The following is a 23,827-nucleotide window of genomic DNA, read 5'->3' as shown; positions in this document are numbered from 1 at the left end:
GGGGTATACCATCTTTCACACGACCTACGCTTGTCGCATGTTATGTCGGAGTTCCGTCGGCCGTTACAAATACACAAGTCAAAGGCCGACCAGCCAATTCACGGGTTGGAAGGAGGGAGGGAGTGAGTCTTTGTGCCCCCATAACCTTGCCCATCTTCCCCTCCTACTGTGATGTATCTCAGGCTTGCAGATATTCTGTATTCAATATACTACTCCTTCTAATGAGGATTAGTGCAGAATCATTTTGTGCAATATCGAGAGAAACAGTTGAAGGTTCCTTTTCACTCTTCCGCTCTAGTCCTCTGTGTTAAATGTCTTCGCCCAAAGGTTGAAGACAGACCAACCTGAGGGATACTTGCGAGATATCGAAAACAAATCTTTACCTTCGTATCCTCAGTCACTCCACGTGGATGGACAGAATATTATTTCAAGACGATGTATCAACTGCAACGGTTATTTGGTGTCAAATTATGCACGAGGATTATACGAGGCGCGTCCCAAAAGTAAGTTTCCCTGGGGCCGTTTACAGAAACAAAACACAATTTCATGGAAATATTTATTGCAACAGATACAGCAAGTGTCCAGATATTTTTCAACATATTCGCCACCGGAATTGAGACATTTGTCATACCGTGGGACCAACTTTTGAATACCTGTGTCGTAGAAGTCTGCCGCCTGGGATTGGAACCACTGTGTGACAACCATCTCCGCCTCTCTGTCATTCTCAAAACGCTGACGCTGACCGGACAGGAATTTCTTGAGGTGTAGGAAAAGATGGAAATCACTGGGAGCGAGGTCCGGGCTGTAGGGTGAATGATTAAACACCTCCCAGCTGAACTCCTGCAGGAGACTCGCTGTCCGTCGAGCCGTGTGCGGCCTAGCGTTATCACTGACCGCACTTCACAGTCGGCGGGAGCTGGAATAAGAACCTCCATCTTCAACAGCTACAACGATGCTACTGTGAGAACGCGGGAAGTACCGTTAGTGCATGCGCCATGCTACGTCATTGCTCTATCACGTACGCACAGTCGCTTCGCGCAATATAAGGTTGCTAGCTGTGGGACGAGTGGGAAACTTACTTTTGGGATTCGCCTCGTATATTGAAAGAATTGGAGAGGAAGTGGTGGCGGACTATTTCTGGGCAGTAATCTGGAATTTGGAAAGACCGAGGAAAACCACGTAAAAGCTGAGACAGGATAGATGATGTCACGTTTGATATTTGAACCAGGATCCACTCGAATGAGAAGAAGTCAGACAGACCAACGTTGGAACCAACATGGTTGGTGTCACTTCATGCGAATACTGGGGCAGTTCATTGAGATAATGTTATTCAATTAACCGCTTTCACCAAAAAACTATCGACATTATGAAGAGATTGTCATGTTTTTATGAGTACTTTTTCTAAGCATTTGCATTACCAAAGCAAAGAAGGTGAAAAGAATTCTTAAGTAGACTGTAATCGCCCTGCACTTAAAGAAATGGCTAGCCATTTTTGGCTACCGCAAATTCATTGCCGTATTCACAATAGTGCGCATATATCACAAATGTTATTGCGATATCTATTTTAATATTATCCCTTCTAACTTGTGTCTCCCCCTATCAGATTTTCCGACCAAATCCCAGTATGCATTTTCGTATTTCGCATTAGTGCACATGCCCTGGCCATCTCACATTTTGGCCAAAAGCAAAAATTACGTAGATCCTTGTTATCATATTTTCCTCATCATCCTGTTACTTTAAATCGTTATTTTAAGAATTGAAGTTTTACGACTCTGAGATTTGAGATTGTGCACTTTATAAGTGGGTACCGACGTTTCGGAGAAACATGCTGCCCAGGCCAGGGAGTACAAGAAGATTGATGTCAATCTTCTTCCCTCCAACTTAACCCGTCCGAATTCTTGACCTTAAAAATCTTCTTCGAATATTGAAGCAGCAGGTTCCAACAATACTTTTTAATAACCTACAAAGTTAAGGTGTAACAATCGAGAAGATCGCAATATGAGTTAAATAATTTGTTCTAGTGTTTTTGAAGCTTAACTTGGAACAAAATGTAAGCCTAATTCTTTATTTACATATGCGGTGATATATTTTCATGGATCTCTACAAAATACATTAAGAAGCATTAACACATTAATATTGATTATTTTCTTGAATATCCTTTATCCGTCCTCACCACAGGACGTTATAGCAAATTCGTACAGTATTTCCTAGAAAGCAGTTCCATACGTATTACCCACCTATTCTTTTCCAAATTACCAGATGGTCGTAGCGTATGGCACGAGTAGGAGACATTAAGGGGCATAAAATGCCTTGATCAAAAAACTAAAAGGAATAGGCTAATTAAAAGACCTAGGCATAGAAGGGAGAATAAAATTACAAAAATAAAGCGGAACGGTGTAGACATCATTCATCATTCTCAGGAAACTGGCTTAGTATACCTCGTCAAAGTTGATGGATGTTAAATTTTTATTGTGTTCAAAACTAACACAGTTTACTACAGCGTTATCTTTTAAAATTTCATTAAAAGCACTACATTTATAAATGTCTTTGTAAAACATCTTGGCGACTGATGCCAGATTTCTGCCAAACGCACGAACACAGAAGAGATCGCCTGACATCAGACTCCCGCCAGGCCTTACCATTGGCGCCACCATATCCGCGTTTTCACTTCTTTAGCCAAAATAACAACCACCACAACTTAATTTAAATTCCTTCCGTGTCACATAAATAACGCACTCGTACAGTCAATAATAACGGACACTGGCTATTATATTATAAGTAAATGGATCAGAGATGAATTTTTGTGAAAACGGTAATGAAATGTTATGTTCTTGAAAGTGTCTTGAGTAATTGATCAACTCTTCGCTTTTTGAATAAGGTCTCCCCATGGAGTTCCAAAACAAGAGAGTCTGGATGATATTTTTCTCGTTTATTTTAAGAATCTAAAATACATACAGTAGTTAACACATTCGTATCCATTGTCAAACTGATATTAAAGCGGATATAGTAATCAGTGGAGCAGAGAATCAATAGAGAAGAAAACCTTTTTCTCAGATTTCCCTGTTGCGTCGTTGCACAATTACACCTCAGCCCCTAAGGTATTTGATACTCCTTCCCTACAAACCAACCTTCAGTCTGTTCTGTCTCTCAGATCCCGTAACATCGCTCCATTATTGAAACGTTGTATACGTGAATACGATTAGTGAGTAAAACTTTCGCAGGCCGCCACCAGGGTCGCATGCAGCCTCAAGCCATATGTTGTGTACCACGGAAAGATCCGGTACATGTTATTGAGATAGACGAAGATGGAAAAATGAGATTTCATTGAAAATAGAAAACACGTAAATAAAGTATTCGATCTTCTCTCAAACTGAAGACAATTTTCTTACATTTTGCCAGAGAATATAAAATTACATTTCATTAAAGGAACCAGAATTGAGAGATAACTTTTAAGGTTATGTGTGCGTAATTAATTTCAATAAATGAAACCATTCATTAGAAGATTATAGTCGTTTAGCTGGTTAACAAACTCCTCGACGTTTATGAAATCTGAAGGCTTATTTCCGTGTTCACAAGGTTCCGCCACTGAAACTTAACCTGAGCCAGATGAAATCTGTCCACATTCTCACACCACATTTATTTAATGCACTTTTACCGTCTGGCTCCATCTATCATTCCAAGGTCTCCAAAGTTGTCTCCATTTTAGGATTTGCAGCTAATATGTACGTAAGCATTTCTCATCTGTCATGCATGCTACATTCATGTCCCAACACATCCTCACTGATAATATTTTAGAATGTAGAATATCGTTCATTTAGCTTATTATTATTCCGATTTTTCTCACTTTTTATACTTCCTCTAATGTATAAATTAAACCGTGAATTCCTTGTTCTCAAACACTCTTATTCATTATCAATGCCATTTATGCTATGCGTCAATGATTGTCATTTTATAATCGAAATCAATTTTTTATCTGAGTTATTGACAGCGTCATTAAGTAAACCATAAATAAACAAACACAACCTAACACTATTAACTGCGTAACAATGTTTAAACAAACATTACTTTCACTCAACTTCCTTCTTTTACTTCAGTGTAGTGAAGTATTTTTCGGCACACAGTGTTTACGTAACGAAAAATAACAGAACCTACAGTTGTCCCAAAACGATGTATAGTCCGCGACTATAATCTTGAGACTTGCGGGGGTGAGGAAGTGGGGTGAAGGAGGAAGGAGAAAAGATAGCTTCTGCCTTTAACGGTTTGGACGTCTTTGCAAGTCTCAAGATTACAGTCGCGAACATTATACACATATTCTATAACTGAAAAACATTTTAACAAACTAAATCATTATATACGTCAGCATTGGCCCTAAATATATTGACGAATCTAGTTTAACTAACTAACCAGATGGCTTACCGAACCCGAAGGTTCATCACCGAATTAACCAAAGCCCTCCACCGGACCCTGTCCTGGACCAACAAAATCCAGTCTCCTTCAACTCCTATCTCCCATAGATCTCGCTTGAGATTATCCTCCCATCTACGTCTAGGTCTCCCCAGCGGACTCTTTCCCTCAGGCTTACCCGCCAATACCCGTTGCAAACTTTTGCCCCATCCATGTGCGCTACATGCCCAGCCCATCTCATTCTTCTCGACTTAATCACCCTGAGGAGTACAGATTTTTAAGCTCATCATTATGCAGTTTTCTCCACGCCCCATCGTCTTCCCTCTTAAGCCCAAATATCCTCCTCAACACCCTGTTCTCAAACACCTGCAATCTGTGTTCCTCCCTCTGAGTGAGAGACCATGTTTCGCACCCATACAAAACAACGGGTAAAATTATTGTTTTGTGTACTTTAATTTTCAGGTTCTTAGAAATCAGACGGGAAGACAAAATATTTTGAACTGAGAAATAGCAAGCATTTCCAGAATTTAATCTCCTCCTAACTTCCTCATGAGTATCATTTTGATTTGTTATTGTTGTTCCCAGATATTTGAACTTTGTAACATTTTCAAAGGACGAATCTAGTTTAGATGTTCAAAATGACCACCTTTCGTGGCGTATTTGACAACGGAGAACAACTGACTGACAAGCGGCTACCAAAATTGCTGTTGGGCCGGCTGCTTTGTGGCTTTGTGCTGCATACGCCGTCCTTCAAGTAAGCCCACAAGAACGAGTCAAGTGGGGTTATTATTTGGCGATCGCGCGGAGGGGGGTGGGTACTAGAATGATCCATTGATCGGGAGAAGCGTTGTCAAGTTAGGACCTGACATAAAGATGGTAATGCGGGTTGCCTCCCTCGTATTGTTGGCACCAAATGCCCTGGTCTCCACACAGCTGATGAAAGGCGGGGATAGTTCCGTGGTCTAATGTGTCTACGTCTTTTTGGGGCATTCTTCATAAGCGTAATTTGCAAAGTGGTGAATACTGTACTCTAATGAACTTGTTCTAGCAAAAAATACTTTCATAATTCCTGCATCAATAATACTCAAGATGGCTGTCTTGTAGGATGTTATGCCATCTAGCCTGGTAGACACTGACGTACGTTTCAAACGAGCTTACTACCCCCATCACAACTCTGATGACAGAGGCAGCAAATTCCCCTGAAACGTTTGTCAGTATGTAACCACACATATTTTAAGAGTATTTATACGACAAGAAAATGAAGGTTTGTATGTCATTTCAAAAGGCTTTCGTTATTTCAAAGAAACAATATTTACAATCGTTAGCATGTATATTTAAACGTTTTTTTTTTGGCATGCGTATTAAAGCTGTTCTGATTCATTCTTTAAATCTTTCGACGAATGTACTTCAGCATAGTAGCCCATTACTTTTAAAATGTTCACTGCTATTAAAAGTTTCACATCGCAGCCTTATAATTAGCTCCAAATGTCACATACATTTACTGTGAACTTTCTCTGCTACTACTTATTATAGTTCTGAAATGTTCTATTCAGTATTTGTCGTAGGGTCTGCTCGTCTGCGTGTATTGCATAATTCAAAAACGACATGAACAAATTTTTCTAACTTCATTTTCCATAAGAAATGTATATTATTCACTTAATAATGATTAATTTGATATTTTTGGGAAACATTTCTGCTAAAATTCGTTTACCAATGAATGAATGAATTAATTTGATAGTTTTCATACGTGTATTTCAATATCAAATTTATTTTATGAACTTTGTACTTAATTTAGGGTATTTTAGATGTCATTAACACATTTTTAAATATGTGTAAGTCTGACACTGGAGTCAACCTCTTCCGTGTTGGGAGTACCGTAAACTTCTTCTTTCCCAGGGGCAAACAAAACTGCGTTATAGGTGTAAATTCAACTAATACCAAATTTAAGTTACATTACTTTAAACGCTTACAGCGCCAGATTTTTTTTCGTCTTCCATTGCAATCCCATGGGACTTGCGTGCGAAGCTTATAATGCCTTCTACCTAAAGCCGAGGTTAAGAGGGTTCAAATTCTCTTCACGTTTCTCATATTTCTTTATGTTAAGTCCTGACTTGAGTGTGAACTTCAACAAAAAACGATAGACTTGCTATTACACTAATCACAACACTATGGAGCCCTGCAGGTCAGTGGAGAAATGGCTCCATGCCATTTTAACCTCGATGCTAGATGCAGAAGAGTGGTCAGCTACACATCCCGGATCTCTTCAGCTCCAGTACCCATAAGATCGGAGTCTGTGATGGGTACGGATTCGGTCTGAATGAGAAAAATTCTGTCTCTTCCGGTTCTCGAACACCAGTCGCCCAGCCCACAGTCCAGTCAGAATATTGACTGAGATACCCTAATCCTCATAGACATCTTTGTTGACCTTAACTTTTGCTATGAACTGCTGGTAGAATAACGATGGGAAGTGGTGGTACTTACCAGAAGTCCGTTCTGCATGCTACGAATTTGTCATAAACCAGAACTGCAGCGCGCAGCGCAAACTGTAGCACTGCCCTGTCTCACCCCTGCAGCTAGGCACAACACTGCACACGTACTCGTCAGTACGGGAACTCGCTGTTACCTTCACTACTCTATAATGTAAACGTTCATCCCAAAACCGGTCTTCAAACGTGACGTCAAGAGGAAGAGAGAAGAGAGGGCAATATAAAGGTTCTTGTTCTTCATCGGTTATTTCTCCCTGTTGTAAGTCTCAGCATGCAAAAATGGTTTAAGTGCACGTGTTTGAAATGCCACCCAGTTCCTCATAGCGAACACCTACCTGGTATCCAGTAATTACGAGATCGTAAATATGAGCAGTATTACCAACTAAGCCAACATGAAAGTTATATAACTTCATGACCTTGCATCAAGTAATGAGGTTATGTAGCGTCGAATAAATGAAGGAAATGTGCAAAGGACAGGTAATTACACGTTACTACCGTGTCTACTGATCGCCGAATGTAAAGACAGACGAAAGCTCGCTGCTGTACGCGAGAAGTGAGCAAGTATTTGACGTAGAAGGTCCGGTAGTTAACTGATATTGCGCGCATACTTAACGCCCCTCCCCAACCCTGAGTGGAGAACATTTAGTCATTGGTACAAAGACATTCGGCTTTGTTGCTTTTCGCTATTCGTAGTATCGTTATTGATTGTTTTACTTTGTCAACAGTGACTATTATATAATTTACAGTGTCATAAAAAGTTACCAGTCAAGTTTAAAACAAATCAAGCATGACGTTTATCGATTCGCTAGTAACGTACCGCTTTACTTCCTAAGCAGCATACGTCAAATGGAGCTCTTAGACACCTTGAGGTTATGTCAGAGGAGGCGAGGTTAGGTTCCATTTAATCCTGAAAGTTTAATGTGAGTTAGGTTAAGTTATGTTGTTTTGTATCATCCTGTTATGTTTCGAGAACGTCACGATTGGATGACACGTAAATCCCGCATACATCAATAGACTATTGGCATCATATCACGCTGGAACCACACTTAGATAACGTTTTGAACACTCTAAAATTCCGCTCATCCGATTAGGTTAGGTTAGAGTTATGTTAGGTTATATTCGGTAAGGTTGGTTAAAAATAATAACATGATTTGGATACACGAGTAGGAGATTTGAACATATATGATTTATGCTTGAATATCTGCACCGAAATCCGAGGAATTGATGTAAAATTTCCACTAACTGAACCCCTTTCAGCACGAAAACTTTATTTGTAGTCGTTACATGCTGAGTGTACTGAACGCAATATATATTTAAGTCTCAGCTACGTCACAGTACGAGAAGCTGGGAAGATGAAAAGGTCAATTGTGGGGAGACCTCGTACGCTATCGTATCACGGCTGGCTGTCCAACAAATTGTGTACAGTACTATGCGTGAATGTGAACGAAGCTCGGAGATATCTTGCGATAAGTATGAGACAAAGAATATCCGGCATTTGTCTCAGTGAACTCTGCTAGCAGGCCTGTATATTCTTGGAATATTTAGCATACAGGATGTTAAAAACTTCGTGACATTTATACTGACCGTGGATACGTTTCATATTGAAGTAAAAATGTTTTATATTAATGTTTCTTGCTGATTTCACAAAACTTTGAGGAAAAGTGCAATGAGTGAATTCTTTAAATTTTAAAGTTTTGCCTTCTTAAAAATCTTTGTATAGCTGAAACTGTACGAAAGCAAGGAAACTCAAGAAAGCCGTCGATCCAATTATCTCATGACATGGTTTGATGTGTGGAAACATCTTGACAACACGTCTTTCAGATGCTTGTTCCAAGCCGTGATGATGATGCTGATAGAAATGTATGATTAAATGCCAAGCACGCATTAAAACCAAATTGTACAATTCTCAACTGACATGTCGTGACTTTAATATTGTGCATTAATAGCGTTGCCCCGCATTGTTACATTGTCGTGATCTCTGTATTTTCAATCGTTCTTCGTACCAAGTGATGCGTCAAATGCCTTAACTCGTTGAAGGCGAACCCCGTCTAAATAATATTTAAAAATTCTCTCCGTGCTACAAAGAAAACACAACAGTTCACTACTACAAAGACCAACTGACTAATGCTTTTTGAGGAAATAATCGTTGTTTATTCTGAGAATTATAGTAAACCCATAAATACTGTGTCGGCAAAATGCTGAGTTGCTGATTGTCAGAGAAGGCGGATTTTGCAGTTGACGTTGGGGTTTGAAGAGTTACAGGGAAGCCATGGCCTTTCGGCTGTTCGTATCATTCAGACAGCAATAGGAATGTTGAAATCGCGATCTAAATTTTGACTTCCCATGCTTGTCTGCAGAATTTTGAACAATATAGGCTTAACGCAAGGAGAATGCAGATTTATTCGTATCACGTGTTTCCATTGCACAACTTAACATGAAACAAACAAATATAATTTTGTTTGTAGTCAAGAAATTCACGTTTCAAAATTAATATGGTTATAAAATTATTTGCAGCTATCTGGGTCCACCACAAAATAGAACACATAAGTGATAACAATAAAATAATATGTAACATAAATATTAATGAATAAAGTGCTGTCACAGATTTTTGGATAATCATTAGGCTTTCCAGAAGAATTTGAGGAAATTCTTCACATTAGTCATGTACAATACGGAGTTAGTTCAATGTCTAATTGGTTATTGTTTCTGCAAATTAATACAACATTTTTACCTGTCATTCGGAAAACGCAAATTTATTACAATTCTGTTATAGAAGCCACACAGTTACATTTTTCGAAATTATAACACCTTCCCAACTTACACGTCTTACTTAATAGTGACTCTGATAATAATCTGTTACAGACGAATCTACTGGATTTCTTTTTAGTTTTAATATCTGTCCAATGATTCATACACAGTGTAACAAGGAAACAATTCTAATTAAGTTTTTCCTAGGTTAAATTGTCGAATTTTTGCATAAATAGCGATGCATGTCTCTGTTTCATTCTTTAACAATTGTTTAATGCATCAAGCGTTCTCTACGCTCCACCACGGCGATAAATAATGAAACATTATATAGCACGAATCGTTGACTTATCATAATAAATAAACACTTTTATTATTTAAGTAGTTTACATTTTTTCTAGTTTATGAGTCATCAACCTCATGAAAACTGTAGGTCAGTAAATGAAGACATCAGAAACACGATCGCCAGTTGAATTGCCTGGCGATGGTTTGCAATTTAAGGATCATAAAAGGAAATATCGTGCGTGCTCTCGATATCAAAATCGATTTGTAGGCGTGATCAATTTATATCGGCCACTACTGCTTATGGTTAAATTCAATGGGAACAGAAAAGAAAAATGAAACACACTGATGTAAGCTGCAATCTTACATTAACATGTCCTTTCGAAATACTGCACAGTCTGCCAGTGTCGTCATGTCATGATTACATGCAAAACAAAATATACAATGCAACGAAGCTGCAGAACTCCCCAGGGTTGAACCTGTGTTCATGCAATACAGTTGAATTATCTTTGTATATCACCGACCACGTACATACAAGTACAAGATTATCTTTAACATGCCTAAAATATAGTCCTTAAAATAATTAAACGTTGTCTATATTAATAATTATAACAGCAATGAGAATTATAATGGTTAGTTTAACCTGCTTCAAAATCACAACTCCATTCAACGGTACAAAGCCTATATTTGATTAACACTACAAGCCCCTTGAATATATTGTATATATAGGCACGAACTCGGTCACTAGGTCGGTACAGCCGCCACTAATCCTAAAAGTAAAAATGAGTCAGTACAATGATAACCAGTCACCTGATGATTAGAGTAGAACCAAATGCTAAAATGCCATGTGTATAAACTGTGGGCCTACCTCAAAAACTAATAAATGCCCGTCATATTGATATTATGAAACAGCGAATGTCTAGAACGGTGTGTCCAGAAGACTTTGGGGCGGTTGTTGTCGGGGACTTTAGAGACACTTGTGGGATTTGACGTTTTTCATAATGTTGTACTTCGGGTTAACACGCCGGCGAGCATGTCTTCCGAGATATTATGCCTTCTAGTCTGGTAGAAGTTTCCGACGTTTCAGCGGTGTTTACGGCCTCCATCATCAGAGAGATCATTGCCCTGAAGATAGAGGCAGCAAGTCTAAGTCGGTGAACCTGACTTCATGAACCAACATCCCAGAAGACTGTAGACGTTTCATTGTGTTATTCCTTCGAAATGCTGGCACAGAATCAAAATGAAATCTCCCCACAACAGCTTTGATCTCTGCCATGTATTTAGGAGAAGTTTGTTATTTAGAGGAAGCATCATATGAATATATTGGGGAAAAGATGTAATTTAAAATTTGTAATTAGATTCAGAATAGGTCTTGCACCTCATGTATTCACATATACACAGCGAGCAAGAAACAATTTTTTAAAAAACTGTAAATTGCGAATACAATTCTCGTCACACGGATTGTAACGAGGTGTCCGCAGGCATATGGCTGACGACCTGCTTCAGACCATTATTCGACATGAGTCCACAAAATTCAGTTTCGAGAAAACTAAAAAAAATTCCAGCAAACACATTGTTTATATTAAGTTTTGTTTATTTTTCCCCAAGAATAATAGGAAAGTATGTCATTTTTAGACAGTTACATTTCATTAAAATCGTTTGTATCTACAAGTACATGCCAAAGTTATTTTTGGATCCGTGTTGTTTTTGCAAGTACTCGCATAATAATGAAGGAACATTGTATGACACAAGTAATTATGTGCCTTTTGTCACTGCTGGATGACCTATATAAGTCGCTGTGGATTTCAGTGGTTTCCTTACGGTAAAAACCAAAATCTTGAAGTTAACAAGAGTCCATTCCTCATGTCATTTTAACGGGAAAGAAGACAGATAGGGCTGTCCAAGCGTAAAATTGGATTGGTCTGATGTGGTTCTCATAGGAAACGATGCATTTAGCCCTGATAATTTCCATGGGGGCAACAACTCAGTCATTACAAACGTTGACTCGTGTGATTTAGAAATGACCCATTCAATTCTTCAGACTCATCACAAAAACATCTCTTTCTTTTGTGATGATCCGATATCAACATTACACACTTCACATGGCATATCGAGAGGTCAGCGACATTTTGCAGCTGCTAATTTTCCACGGTTCCTACTGTCAGTCTGTCTCCAACCTTTGGCAAGCGCTTCTCTCTTCTTGCACAATTAATTTGTTTGACATCCCATACACACGATAGGACTCAGTTACAAACAAAGAATAGATAAAGTATTCGTGAAAAATGCACAGCCAAAGACAGATACTGTTTGTTCTCAAGATCTGTTGATACAGACTGTCCATCAGAATATTCTTGGTACAGTAGAGCATTCTGCATTCATTCGACCTCCTCGGAAAACATCGATAATTTCGGTCACCCCACACATTTTATAGCAAATCTTGCAGTAATAATTTGACTATTAGCTACTGTTCACACTTTCTATGATATTATACGACCACATTTGCATCCAATGATTTTATTTTAATTTTCTGAATTTATTTTTAAATTCCAAACGTTTGTATGTACTTCGGTTCTGATCTAGGATAGTACATTGAGCTACTGAACTTCATTTCAACTGTCTCTGTTTTCCTTTTATCTAATCCATTTAATGTATATTTTTCGATAGTATGAATCATTGCCTTTATTTCTTAAAATCTGAATTGTGCTTTGAAAAGTTTTTTTGTCTGTGATTTTCGTATCGTTCCGCACATTCTCTGAAATTCAATTAGATTTATATCTTCTTTTGTGCTTTGTTGGAAGAGAAATACAGCTACAGGCTTTGTAACCTAATGCTACACGCATTGCTCGAGGAACTTCGAATCCTTTCTTTCACACGCTTGTGGTACGCGCTAGTCGACTGTCTTACCTACATAGCAGCGCAGTAGCTTCTGCGCATCGTCACATGACGCTTCGTGTCACTCTGAACTAGCTGTACTGCACCGTGCATGAACAGTCTGCCGAGTTATGTCAGTACACAAAGTGACCTTGCTCAGGTATGTGGAGTCCGCCCACCGAAATGAGGAAACGTGGTTCAACCCTCAAACAGAGCAAAAATGGCACAATGCGCATTTGATAGAGGAGCGAAAGGGACGTGATTCTTACTGCAAAATAGGAATGTAGGAACGGAGGTCACGTTTATAGCTCGTGTTTTTCGACGTGATACAGTGGACCAGACTGCATGTTCGTGTACACCACGTTGCTTCTTACCCGAAACCCCTAAAATTAAACTTTAGACGTGATTAGAATTACAGAAATTCATTGTCCAAGTAGTTCATAGTCTGTCTTCAACAAAGTAAGTAAAAGTAAAAAGCTGTGAAGATTGTAAGTGGAAAGTGTAGCAGTCCCGCTACACGTCATGTATGAGCTTGGGAGGGGAGACACTAGAGAGCTTCTACTCATTCTTGACCTCGTAACTAGATGGGGGTGAGTGGTCAGCATCATGCCCCGGCTGCGTTTTACCCCCTGGAAAGGTCCCCGGTACCAATTGGATAGGAGGCTGGGTGGGCTCTAAAATTGGTCTGGACGCAGAGGCTAGAAGAAAAACTTCTTCCCCCGTCGGGAATCGAACCCCGGTCGTCCAGTCTGTAGACAGCCACTATACTGACTGTCTTCAACAATGTGTACAAAGTTATTAAAGTATCACTGTTTTCGGGACTTTGAAATACAATAAAAAATTCAGGATTTCTTAATCTCAGTGAAAATCTTAAATATAGGGCTTATACATGTTTACGTGATTTTTATTATGTGTTTAAGTAAAAACACAAAAGACGCAACCCAAGAGAGCTAGTAGTTGCTCAGGTATTCAGGAAATTCTCCGCCTTTTATGAAAGCGGATGTTCATTACCATGTTCACAAGAACCAATCAATGGTAGATGTCCTAAGGCATATGCATGTAAGCACATGTCCTATTTAACATCAAAACGCCGATTTATTGATGTTAATATTTCATTTTGTTTCAGGTAGGAAATATTTAGTTTTTTTACTTCGATCATTTGAACAACCTCTGGGAAATAAAGTACTAACAAATCTGACAACATTTTGAAGCAAGCTGCGATCTCTAAAATTAGTGCACAACGTATAATGTACGAGAGTCATGCAGTCAGCCTTTGAATCCATCACAGAGACTGAATATTATTTAAGTGCTAGCTCAGATGGCCAATTGACATTTGACCTATATTCTGCGCTCTCTTCTTTTCCATTATCGCTTTAATACCATTTCCCCCCTTAGATTCATTTATGAATGCTATCTATGGAGCAACAACTTTAAAATAAATTTTGATATCCACCGTCAATACTGAAAACTTGGTCAATCACGCGTAACATTTTCATATACAGGGTGATTCAAAAAGGACTTTACAACTTTAAAAGTGTATAGAAATTTATTCAGAAGGCTTACAGAATCAGTTGAGGTGTCATTCTGTAGCAAAACAAATCACGTTTTACCTCAAACAGTCATTTTTGTTCGATGTGATTGCCATTGGTGATACTGCAGACATCCCACCTGAAATATTTTTTTTGCCAAACACGATCCAGCATATCCGGTGTCACTTCTGCAACTGCGGCGGTGATTCGAGCTTTGAGCTCAGTGAGATTGGCAGGTAAGGGTGGAACATACACGCGATCTTTAATGAAACCCCATAAGAAAAAATCGAGAGGTGTCAAATCTGGAGAATGAGGTGGCCATGCTATCGACCCTGTTCGACCAATCCACCGACCTGGGAAACGGTTATTGAGGAAATCCCGGACTTCTGTGAGGTAGTGAGGTGGTGCGCCGTCTTGCTGGAAGTGAATGCGTCCTTTTTGGTCATCTTCGTTTAACTGTGGTATGAGAAAATTTTCCAGCATATCCAGATACACAATACCGTTGATGATTCTCTCATGGAAAAAGAACGGGCCGTACACTTTAACTTTGCTAAGGGCACAAAACACATTCACCTTTGAGCTGTCACGAACATGTTCCACAACGGCACTAGAAACACGCGGGCGACCTGGAGTTTGTCATGGCGAACAGAACAACCAGTCTCAACAAAATTCTTGTGCCAAGAGTAAATTGTAGGTCTACTGGGAGGATCCTTGCCATACTGGGTGCGAAAATTTCGTTAAACCATTGTCGCAGATTTCGTTTCTTCAAACCGCAGCACACAGCGAGCGTGCTCCGCACCTGTGAAAGTAGCCGCTTGCGCTCGCGGTGACGGAATTCGGTACCTCAGCACAACGTGAGTCAAACTTGATTTGTTTTGCTACAAAATGACACCTCAACCGATTCTGTAAGCTTTGTGATTAAATTTCTATACACTTTCAAAGTTGTAAAGTCCTTTTTGAATCACCTGGTATAACTACTACTCTTGCTTACTTTCTACATCGGTCAGTCCTTTGACATTGAATTTCTTAATGCTGTATATCTGCCCCACCTGTGTTCTGACCGCCAGTCTTGCCCTCAATTTGGTTATCACTAAATGATGGTCAGTATAACAGTCCGCTCCCCTACAAGATCGCACGTCTACGATGTTTGTTTGTCTCCTCCGATGGATTAGAACGTGATCAATTAGATTAGAGTCATCCCATCAGCGAAGTCCAAGTGTGCTTATGGATATTAAGACGTGGGAATGTTGTGCTTTTGACGATCAGATTTTTGGATGTGGCAAAGTTCACTAATTTCACCCCATTGTCATTACTAAATTCATGCAAACTTTCTCTCCCTATAGTAGGTTTGAAAATATCCTCCCGAACAATTTTGGAATTGAAGTCTCTTAGCAGAATTTTCATGTGATCTGATCTGATCAAATACACGCCCTAATTCTCCATAAAAGCCATCTTTTACCTTATCATCCTTATCTATAGTTGGCGCGTTCACATTTTAAAATAATATCACACCATCGACCACGAATTATAGCCTATAATTAATAAATTCTACTTTTTAACAGCCCGCTGAAGATCTATTTTCACTAAAAAAAACCGTTCCTAGGCAATAGTCCTTATTACTTTTTACGTGGTGAAATGTGTAGTTTCCTTTTGTTAGACCTCCATAGGAGAGATGATTTTATTGTATTGTTTTCATAGAGCGATACTTGATTCTCATCGGGAAAATCTTTGTAATTCTTGGCGGTAGGCCACGCAGTCGGGAGCCGGCAAATGATATTTCCTTACCGGTTTACATAATCAGTAAACGCATTTAAGCAAAAGCATAACTGACAAATCGTGACTTTAACAAATACGTAGGATATTTATTCAAATTTCCCGGCCTAAATCAAATATATATATTCGTCCTTTACCGAACCAGTGACAAACAAATTACGACGACAAAACAGTGTTTGCAACTTTGCTATTTCGTCAGTTTATTTGTATTCCACGCCACACATTCAGTACTGCGCACGCCCAAGATAAATTGGTTATAGTTTATCTTTAATTAATGCAGTCTAGAAATTATAAAATTCTTAAACCAGTGCTCACAATATTTTCTTGGTTACATTAGCGACTGTAACTCATTACCTAGTCTGCCACGACATTACAATAAATTGTTACCAAATTTTGTGAGAGAACTTTTCACAGAATAAGAGTTAACAAACAATACAAAAAAGAAATTATATGTGGGAAATTTATATATAGACTCTGTATTGTTTTATTTTTTAAGTTCTGTGAAATTAATCTTATAATCTAGTAATTAAAATCAAGATTTCTCATGTTTCTGTTTGAAACTTTGTTTCACGTTAACTCGTTTTCATTTCTTTCGTGATTCGTAAAGAATTATCACGAGCCACTATCTCTCTGGAATATTTACAGCGTGTGAAGTACGGTTGTTGGTAAGCAACTGTTAATTAACGTGTGCTCAAGATGTCCTGAGAAATCCCCAAAACGCCACTTTTACATCGGCATCTGCAAGATCTCTTTATTATAATGTCACATCTATAATACATGCATTATAATCCTCTTGTGTGACTAGACGCGTCATTGTAAGTGACAAAAACGTTTTGGAAACTTCCTCTTGTCTCCAACGTTAGGCCTAATTCTCGAAATGCTGGTCGTCTAATAAACGATAATGCGTCTGATGGGCCGAGAAATTTTCAGTGCATTTATTAGCCGCGGAAGCTCGAATTTTATGCCAACAATAAAATTGGAACATTTTACTTTTGAAAGACATGTTTTTAGTTTAGTTATTTTATTCACGCGTTACTGTAACGAAGAAAAATTATATTGGTAAATGAAGATGGACTGTCTTCTAGGTTGTTGCGCCGTGTAGTCTCGTATATATATATATATATACAGAGTGTCCCAGGAGGAGAGGTCAATATTCTTGGAGGTCATAGTATCGGTCATTCTAAGCAAAAAGTCTATATGTACATGTGTCCTATTCCGAATGGTTTCTATTGTTAAAATGATAAAGTTGGTACAGTTTACCTAGTATAATACATTTTCGAAAATTCCACCGTCAACACTAATGCACTTTGCAACTCGTGTGAGGACATGGAGTGTTGTACGTCTGAATGCATCTGGACGTACCTTAATGCGGGCGATAACATCCAATATGTGATCGAGCAGTTCGTCTCGTGTATCCACTTTTCCTTTGTACCCTTCACTCTTCATCTAATCCCAGAAACAAAAATCTGACGGGGTTAGGTCTGTAGAACTTGGTGGCCATGTCTATGACCTCCCAGAATATTGACCTTTCCTCTTGGGACACCTGTATACACACGTTTCAAATGGATTGTTCCGTACATCATCAGGATGATTATATCTCTAATTTCGGGGGGGGGGGGGGGGGGGGGCAAGCAAGTACCTCCGAAATGTCGTTAAAATTTTACAACTTAGAGACTGCCACCGTTAGAACCTAAAATCTCACCTATGTCAGAATAAATTAACTTTAAAATCTCATCAAATTTTCATGTAAAAAATTCAACAATCTCTTTCGTTTGAGGAACATTCTGATTATAACGATTTAATTCTAAAGTTTATTACTAAACTGGCATAATTTTATTAAATTATTTTACACATTTATTAAGGTATATTGTGGGTTACTATTCCATTCTTAGGAACTCACTAAAGTTGAATCTTCATTCAAGAAGTTTATAATTTGTAAGACTTGAGGTTCTCACAGCGGTGAATATGAAGATTTCTGTCTTCTGGGTTATTGCGCTGTGTAGTCTGGTCGATGTTAACCAACGTTTCAGAGGTCATACTGCCTCCGTCATCAGGGCGATAAATATGCCAATAGGGTGTGAGGAGTTGGATTTTATAGGCAGGGACGTGAAAGGTGTAGCCTGCCCCGAGCCAATGGGAGCAGGTATGGGAGTGGACCAATGGTAGCACGTGGGCGAGGGTGGGAGAGGGAGAGAAAGTAGAGAGAGAAAGGTGAGTGTAGTTGTATGGATAAAGGCCCTGAAAGGGGCCGAGTTACTGGTCTGGTTGGTTCTGGCGGCGCACTCTTGCTCGTTCTCGGAGTCCTCGGAGTGTGTGGATCAGAGGCTTCCAGGACCGGCTCAGGTGAAGTCCATCTTCCCTGTTAAAGTTATCAGGATGAAGTTCGATCTCGATGGCTTCCCTGATTAACCGGTCCATGTAGCCAGTATGACAGTATGAGGCAGTATGACCTCTGAAACGTTGGTTAACATCGACCAAACTACACAGCGCAATAACCCAGAAGACAGAAATCTTCAGTTTATAATTTAATTACAGCCTTGGCGTATTTAGTGGTTTAATTATATTAATTTCTTTGAAAATATGATTTATTTTCGTGTTGAGAACAAATAAACAGGTGTACGTGAAAGAACTAATATTTGATACTTTTGGACAGACCTGTACTGTATTCCTTTCACTCCTGATAATCAGTATCCCGGTAACTGGTTTCATCTGTCTGATCTTGTCACAGATTAAATTATCCTATTTTCATTATATTTAAAACAAACCGTTATCTCTGTCACTTTACGTTGTATGTCACTGTAATGTGGCTCGCACAAACGAATATGTTTCCGAAAGTGAAAAACAGTTTCAGAATTTACTTTATATAAAGAGAAATCTAAATTGGAGCGATACATTAAACGTTACAGCGAACAGTGTATTTGTGTGTCCAAGTACGCACATTTCTACATGTTAGCAGATACACCATGTTACTTCAACTGGTGAGGATATAACCTGTTGCACCCTGCGGTCTTATAGCTAAAAGTCAATCTTTGCTTCATGTTCCAGACTGTCTGTAACACACATTATTAATTTGGGAAGCCTATGGATTATGTCCACGTAACCATTACGCTCAAATATTCTCATGTTGATACATCGCATTTCGTGAGCTACATCTCAGCAGTTGTGATTCTCAAAATCTTCGCCCTCATCTCATTATCCTAGAGCTAAATTCGGAATTCTGGAAACTGTCTTATAATGGGATAATAGGAACAGATTGGTGTTCTTATGGCAACAGCGTTGTAACGATTAGCGGGAAAGTGCAGGTATTACAGGAACAATCAAACCACATTGTAAGTGGAGCGGCTTTTAAAAGTTTAACTTACCCCATAGACAGTTTGATTTTGCAGATTTTTGTTACAGAAAGAAACGGAATTACACATCAAAATCCGTCGCAGGAACAAATCAGGTGATTCTCGTTTTCTTGGGGGTTGCGTTCCTGCAAATCGCAGAGTATAACGAAAATGTGTAAAACGGGACACTTAGGACAATTGCCATTTTGATGTTAAGCTGGATACAGAACTATTTGATGCTAAGGTTATCATCTGCAACACATTCCCTGAGGAGCTTAGAGGATGTTCGACGCAGGTAAAATGATTTAAAATTTGGGCATAGATAGGAAATTAATGCTTCACATGATACTGGGAAAAATCCGCGGACATGTGAAACGGAAATCTTAAAATTCCCGCGGTACACCACTTCTAACAAAATTATTATATTTCACTTTCCTGTCGTTATCCAGCTTGAGTTTTTAAAGCTGAAGGCCTCGAAATGCTTATAGCTTGACAATTAATCGGTTGATATTGTTTGGGAAATACGTCTTTAATCTGAAAATAATGCGAAATCCATAAATACACATTGTGAAATAAATTCAAAGTTACTGAATATTGATATAGTTGGCACATACTGTTACTGCTTTGCCTTCAAGTTTTTAATAAACTACGCAAGTTTTATAACCAGCCACAAGTGATGGGACAGTTATAGTAATAACTTATAGTAATCATATTCATTGTATTTAGTTATAAAATATTAATCTTATTCCTTAAAGGGATATATCAGAATTTAGATATGTCTGAAATATTCGCAACCAAAGACTTTACAGACACAGCTTTGATGTTTCCGCTGTAAAAAATAACATTTACTGCCTAGTACAGAGTATTCGGTTACCCAAGAGTTGATGAAACACCCTGTTGGCACTGAGCCGAAAAGATCATTATTATGTTCCCAGACACTAAAATTGGTCTATATTAGGAGTTAGAACTTCATATTTAAGTCAGATTCATTTCAATAATAACTTTTAATTTTCACATGTGTATTGATTTATTACCAAGACATATGCAAATCAGATCTCTGTGTATTTATTTTACCCACATTCATATTTCGCGTTCAGCCTATCACAGATTAATTTAATCACTTGAAGCGTTCTATGTCAGGAGCAAACAAATCATGATTCTCTTGGTCGTAAACTTTCTCCACTCCTATACTCTTTCATAACGTTGAATTTAAACATACCCAAATCAAAGAAGTAAAGGTCACATACACGAATCTTCAATTGCTACATACCAACTACCTCCATGGTGCCAACTTTTTCTTTAAAATTTAGCATTCCCTCAGCTGGTCAAAAAAATTCCCGAGCCTTTTATAGAAAACGAATGTTCATTGCCATACTTCAATAAGATGATAATGGACTTTATCCTAAGCGAAAAAATCCAATCAGAATTTTAAAATTATTCTTACGTCTATTTCTAGGTCTCCCAAGTACTTTCTTCTGTTGCGGATTTTCAACTAAAATTACGTATGCATTTCATGTTTACCGCACTCCCCGCCCAACTGACAGTCATTGATTGCGTCACTCTACCAATATTTTGTAAAGAGTAAAAATTATGAAATTCCTCTTTACATATTTTTCCACCCTTCTGTTACTTCATCCCTGTTAGATTCAAATATCCTTAAAACCCTTTTCTCAAACAGAATCAGTGTTCCTCCCTTAATGTTTGAAGCGAAGTTTCTCACACATATAAACAAGTGGTAAAATGACAGCTTTAAGAAATATATAATAATAACAACATTCAACTGGTATACATTCTTAAACTATATATTATGTATCTAACGAATCATGGAATAAGCCTCGTAAAGTTGATATATTATATCAGTATTTAAATAATTCTCCTAAAGTTATTCTTTCTATCAAAGTATTTGAAAACGTACAGATTACTTTTTAAAGTGTAATAGATTGATTTACATTACACAGTAATTGTTACGAAATTATATATCATGTATACACTGAATAACAATTTTTAGGTTTACAAGGATTAACGCTTTCCCGGAATTCTGATAAATTACTCTTTTCCTTTTGGTTATACTTAAATCTCTTTTCGAATGCTTGTGGGTTTTAATACGGTGTAATAAATCTTGTTCGAGGTTATAGGAAACAAGCTATAAAAGCGGTTAATTGCATTCATAAGCTCTGAGTTTGTTTCAAAGCGTAACTTACCCGTGAGACGTGATCAAATGCGTACGTGCTATATAAACCCATGGGAAAGTAAATTATCATTATCACATCACCACACTCCACACGCGAAGAGTTCAACGAATACAAGCAAACATATTTTATTTGCAACAAAAACTCGGCTGCATGTAGGAGGTAGCTTTCTGGAGTGGGAGAAGGGGAAGATGGTGTCTAGAGGTGTTAGGGAAGGGGTCACCGCGGTCTAAAAAAGCAGTTTCATCAGATGATAAACTCGTTATTGCGGTAATATTCACTTGAAGTCATAAATTGCCACTATATTAATCAAAATTAAGAATCTCTCCCCTAACATTCAAAACCCCTCATCCGATACCCACATTGGAAGCTTACCCACAAAATATTTTCCCTCAATGTCTTCATGCAGTAAAGTTATTCAAAAGCTAATACAACGCTCAACTAGTCAACTAACGCTATAATTTTATGAAATAGAATTATTATTTAGAATCTAATAGTCGTTAAATTAGAAAAAAATCTCCCCGCCTATTATTAAACCAGAAGGTTTATTGCCGTGTTTTCAAAACCAACAACCGGGCCCTATCATGAATGAGTTAAATCCATTCCATATCTTCAAATATTATGTATTCAAGGTCCATTTAAATTCATCTTCCCTTGTATAGTGAAGTCTCACAAGTGGGCTCTAGCAAATTTTCTATCTAAAAATACTGTACATATTTCTAGTTTACGTTCGACCCATCTCAGTCGCTTTGTTTTATTTATCCCGATTGCATTCGGTAAAGCTCCTTGTTATTTATTTCTTCATCCACTTCTAACTTCATGTCTCTCAAATCCAAATACTCTAGTTAGCAATATGTTTCCAAATACCCCGCTCAGACTTTGTTATTCCGTTATAGTGACAAGCACACAGAACAATAGGTAAAGTTGTTAATTCTGAACGTTTTTAGACATCAAGCGGCGAAATGGTTTCTGTTCTACATTATGATCAACATTAAGAACTTTCTTCACGCTTAGTCAATCTTGTTTTATTACCGAAGAATAAACTTTGTAATGATAACATTTATTTTAAATTTTACTAGCCTACAAAACCAGAGAGTACGTGATTTGTTGAAACTTCTCAGCAATCATTCATTCAGATTTGTTAAACTAGCCTTGATATAAATTACTTTGTTATATTTCTTCTGTTTATTATTAATGTAGATTTATTTTAACTGACCTCACACAGAAGTCTCATATAAAATATGGGTTAGTAGGTGAAGCCGCGGTTGCCTTGTTATGTATCACGAAGACAAATAAGAAATGAAACACTTTTTATTAGACTGTGGCTTCACTGATGAGTCACTCCGAGCAGATGACCTCATAAGAATTACTTTGGATGTAAGATGTCCTTATCACTGCAGAATTTGTAAAAAGGATATTAATATTTCGTAACGTAACTTGTGGTAAATTTCTTTCCAAAATTCCTACCGATAACCAATGCTCACCTAGCTACAAAAATGTAACATCTTTAGATATGAACCTATTTGTTTAAAGGATCAGATGTTATTTATCAGCACATTCTCCTCATGTGACAAATAAGATTATATTCAATCTGCACCTGCGCACAAATCCCAAGGCCTCTATACATCATCTTTACTTTCTTTATCAATTAGCGGCTCTTTTGTAAATAGATATTTAAGTAATTTTTATATAGACATAACCAAATCCTAGCGTCTCCGGTTCTCCCCCAAGCACCAACCCTTCCTCTGCTATTTCTCATCACTCATTAATCTTTATGCCCACAGACGAAAAACTCTCCTCACCTTCTCGTCCTCTCACCAGGCTTCCAAAACACTTTTTTTAGCTTCTCAATGTAAATTATTCATGAAATCAACATTCGGCTGTGTCCGTCTCAAATTTCTATTCCTCATCATTCGTCGTGTTAACTTGATTCGCATCTCTACCAGAAGGACGAGAGGGCGAAGCCAGGGATAATTCTAAAAAAGTTATATTGTATCTCTTTCGAAAATATAATGTATCTCACATATGCTCGTTGTTTTATCTTCGCTTTACCTTTCTCTCTATGTGTTCTTTGAAGGTTTAACACGCAATGTAAAAAATACATATAGGAATTGCAATCTAGTGATGTTTTATTCACTGCAGTTCCTGTGAAAGTTATTTTTGGGTAACGCTAAGTTTAAGCAATGACTAAGATTACTGATATTATTCGGTTACTACTG

At 38.1% G+C, this 23,827-nt stretch overlaps 1 protein-coding gene across 2 annotated transcripts in view; it reads right to left on the bottom strand.

Moving 5' to 3' along the window:
• LOC110834429 (uncharacterized) overlaps window positions 1-21,690 on the bottom strand; it is a 60,230-nt gene extending 38,540 nt beyond the window's left edge. The window contains exon 1 of one of the 2 annotated variants that reach the window (XM_022073566.2): window positions 21,621-21,690. In XM_022073566.2, the coding sequence (XP_021929258.1) occupies window positions 21,621-21,680 (60 nt within the window). In that variant the 5' untranslated portion in view covers window positions 21,681-21,690. Of the gene's footprint in view, window positions 1-6,885; window positions 7,044-21,620 lie in introns of those variants that run through there. The other variant, XM_022073567.2, reaches the window with a different exon arrangement.
• Between the last annotated feature and the right edge of the window lie 2,137 nt (window positions 21,691-23,827).

The sequence above is a fragment of the Zootermopsis nevadensis genome, unplaced genomic scaffold, assembly GCF_977971745.1.
Source record: "Zootermopsis nevadensis isolate Lab colony 2312 unplaced genomic scaffold, Znev_1.0 Znev_ptg000016l, whole genome shotgun sequence".
Lineage (NCBI taxonomy): Eukaryota > Metazoa > Arthropoda > Insecta > Blattodea > Termopsidae > Zootermopsis > Zootermopsis nevadensis.
Note: the sequence above shows the minus strand (reverse complement) of the source record. Positions and strands in the feature narration are given on the sequence as shown.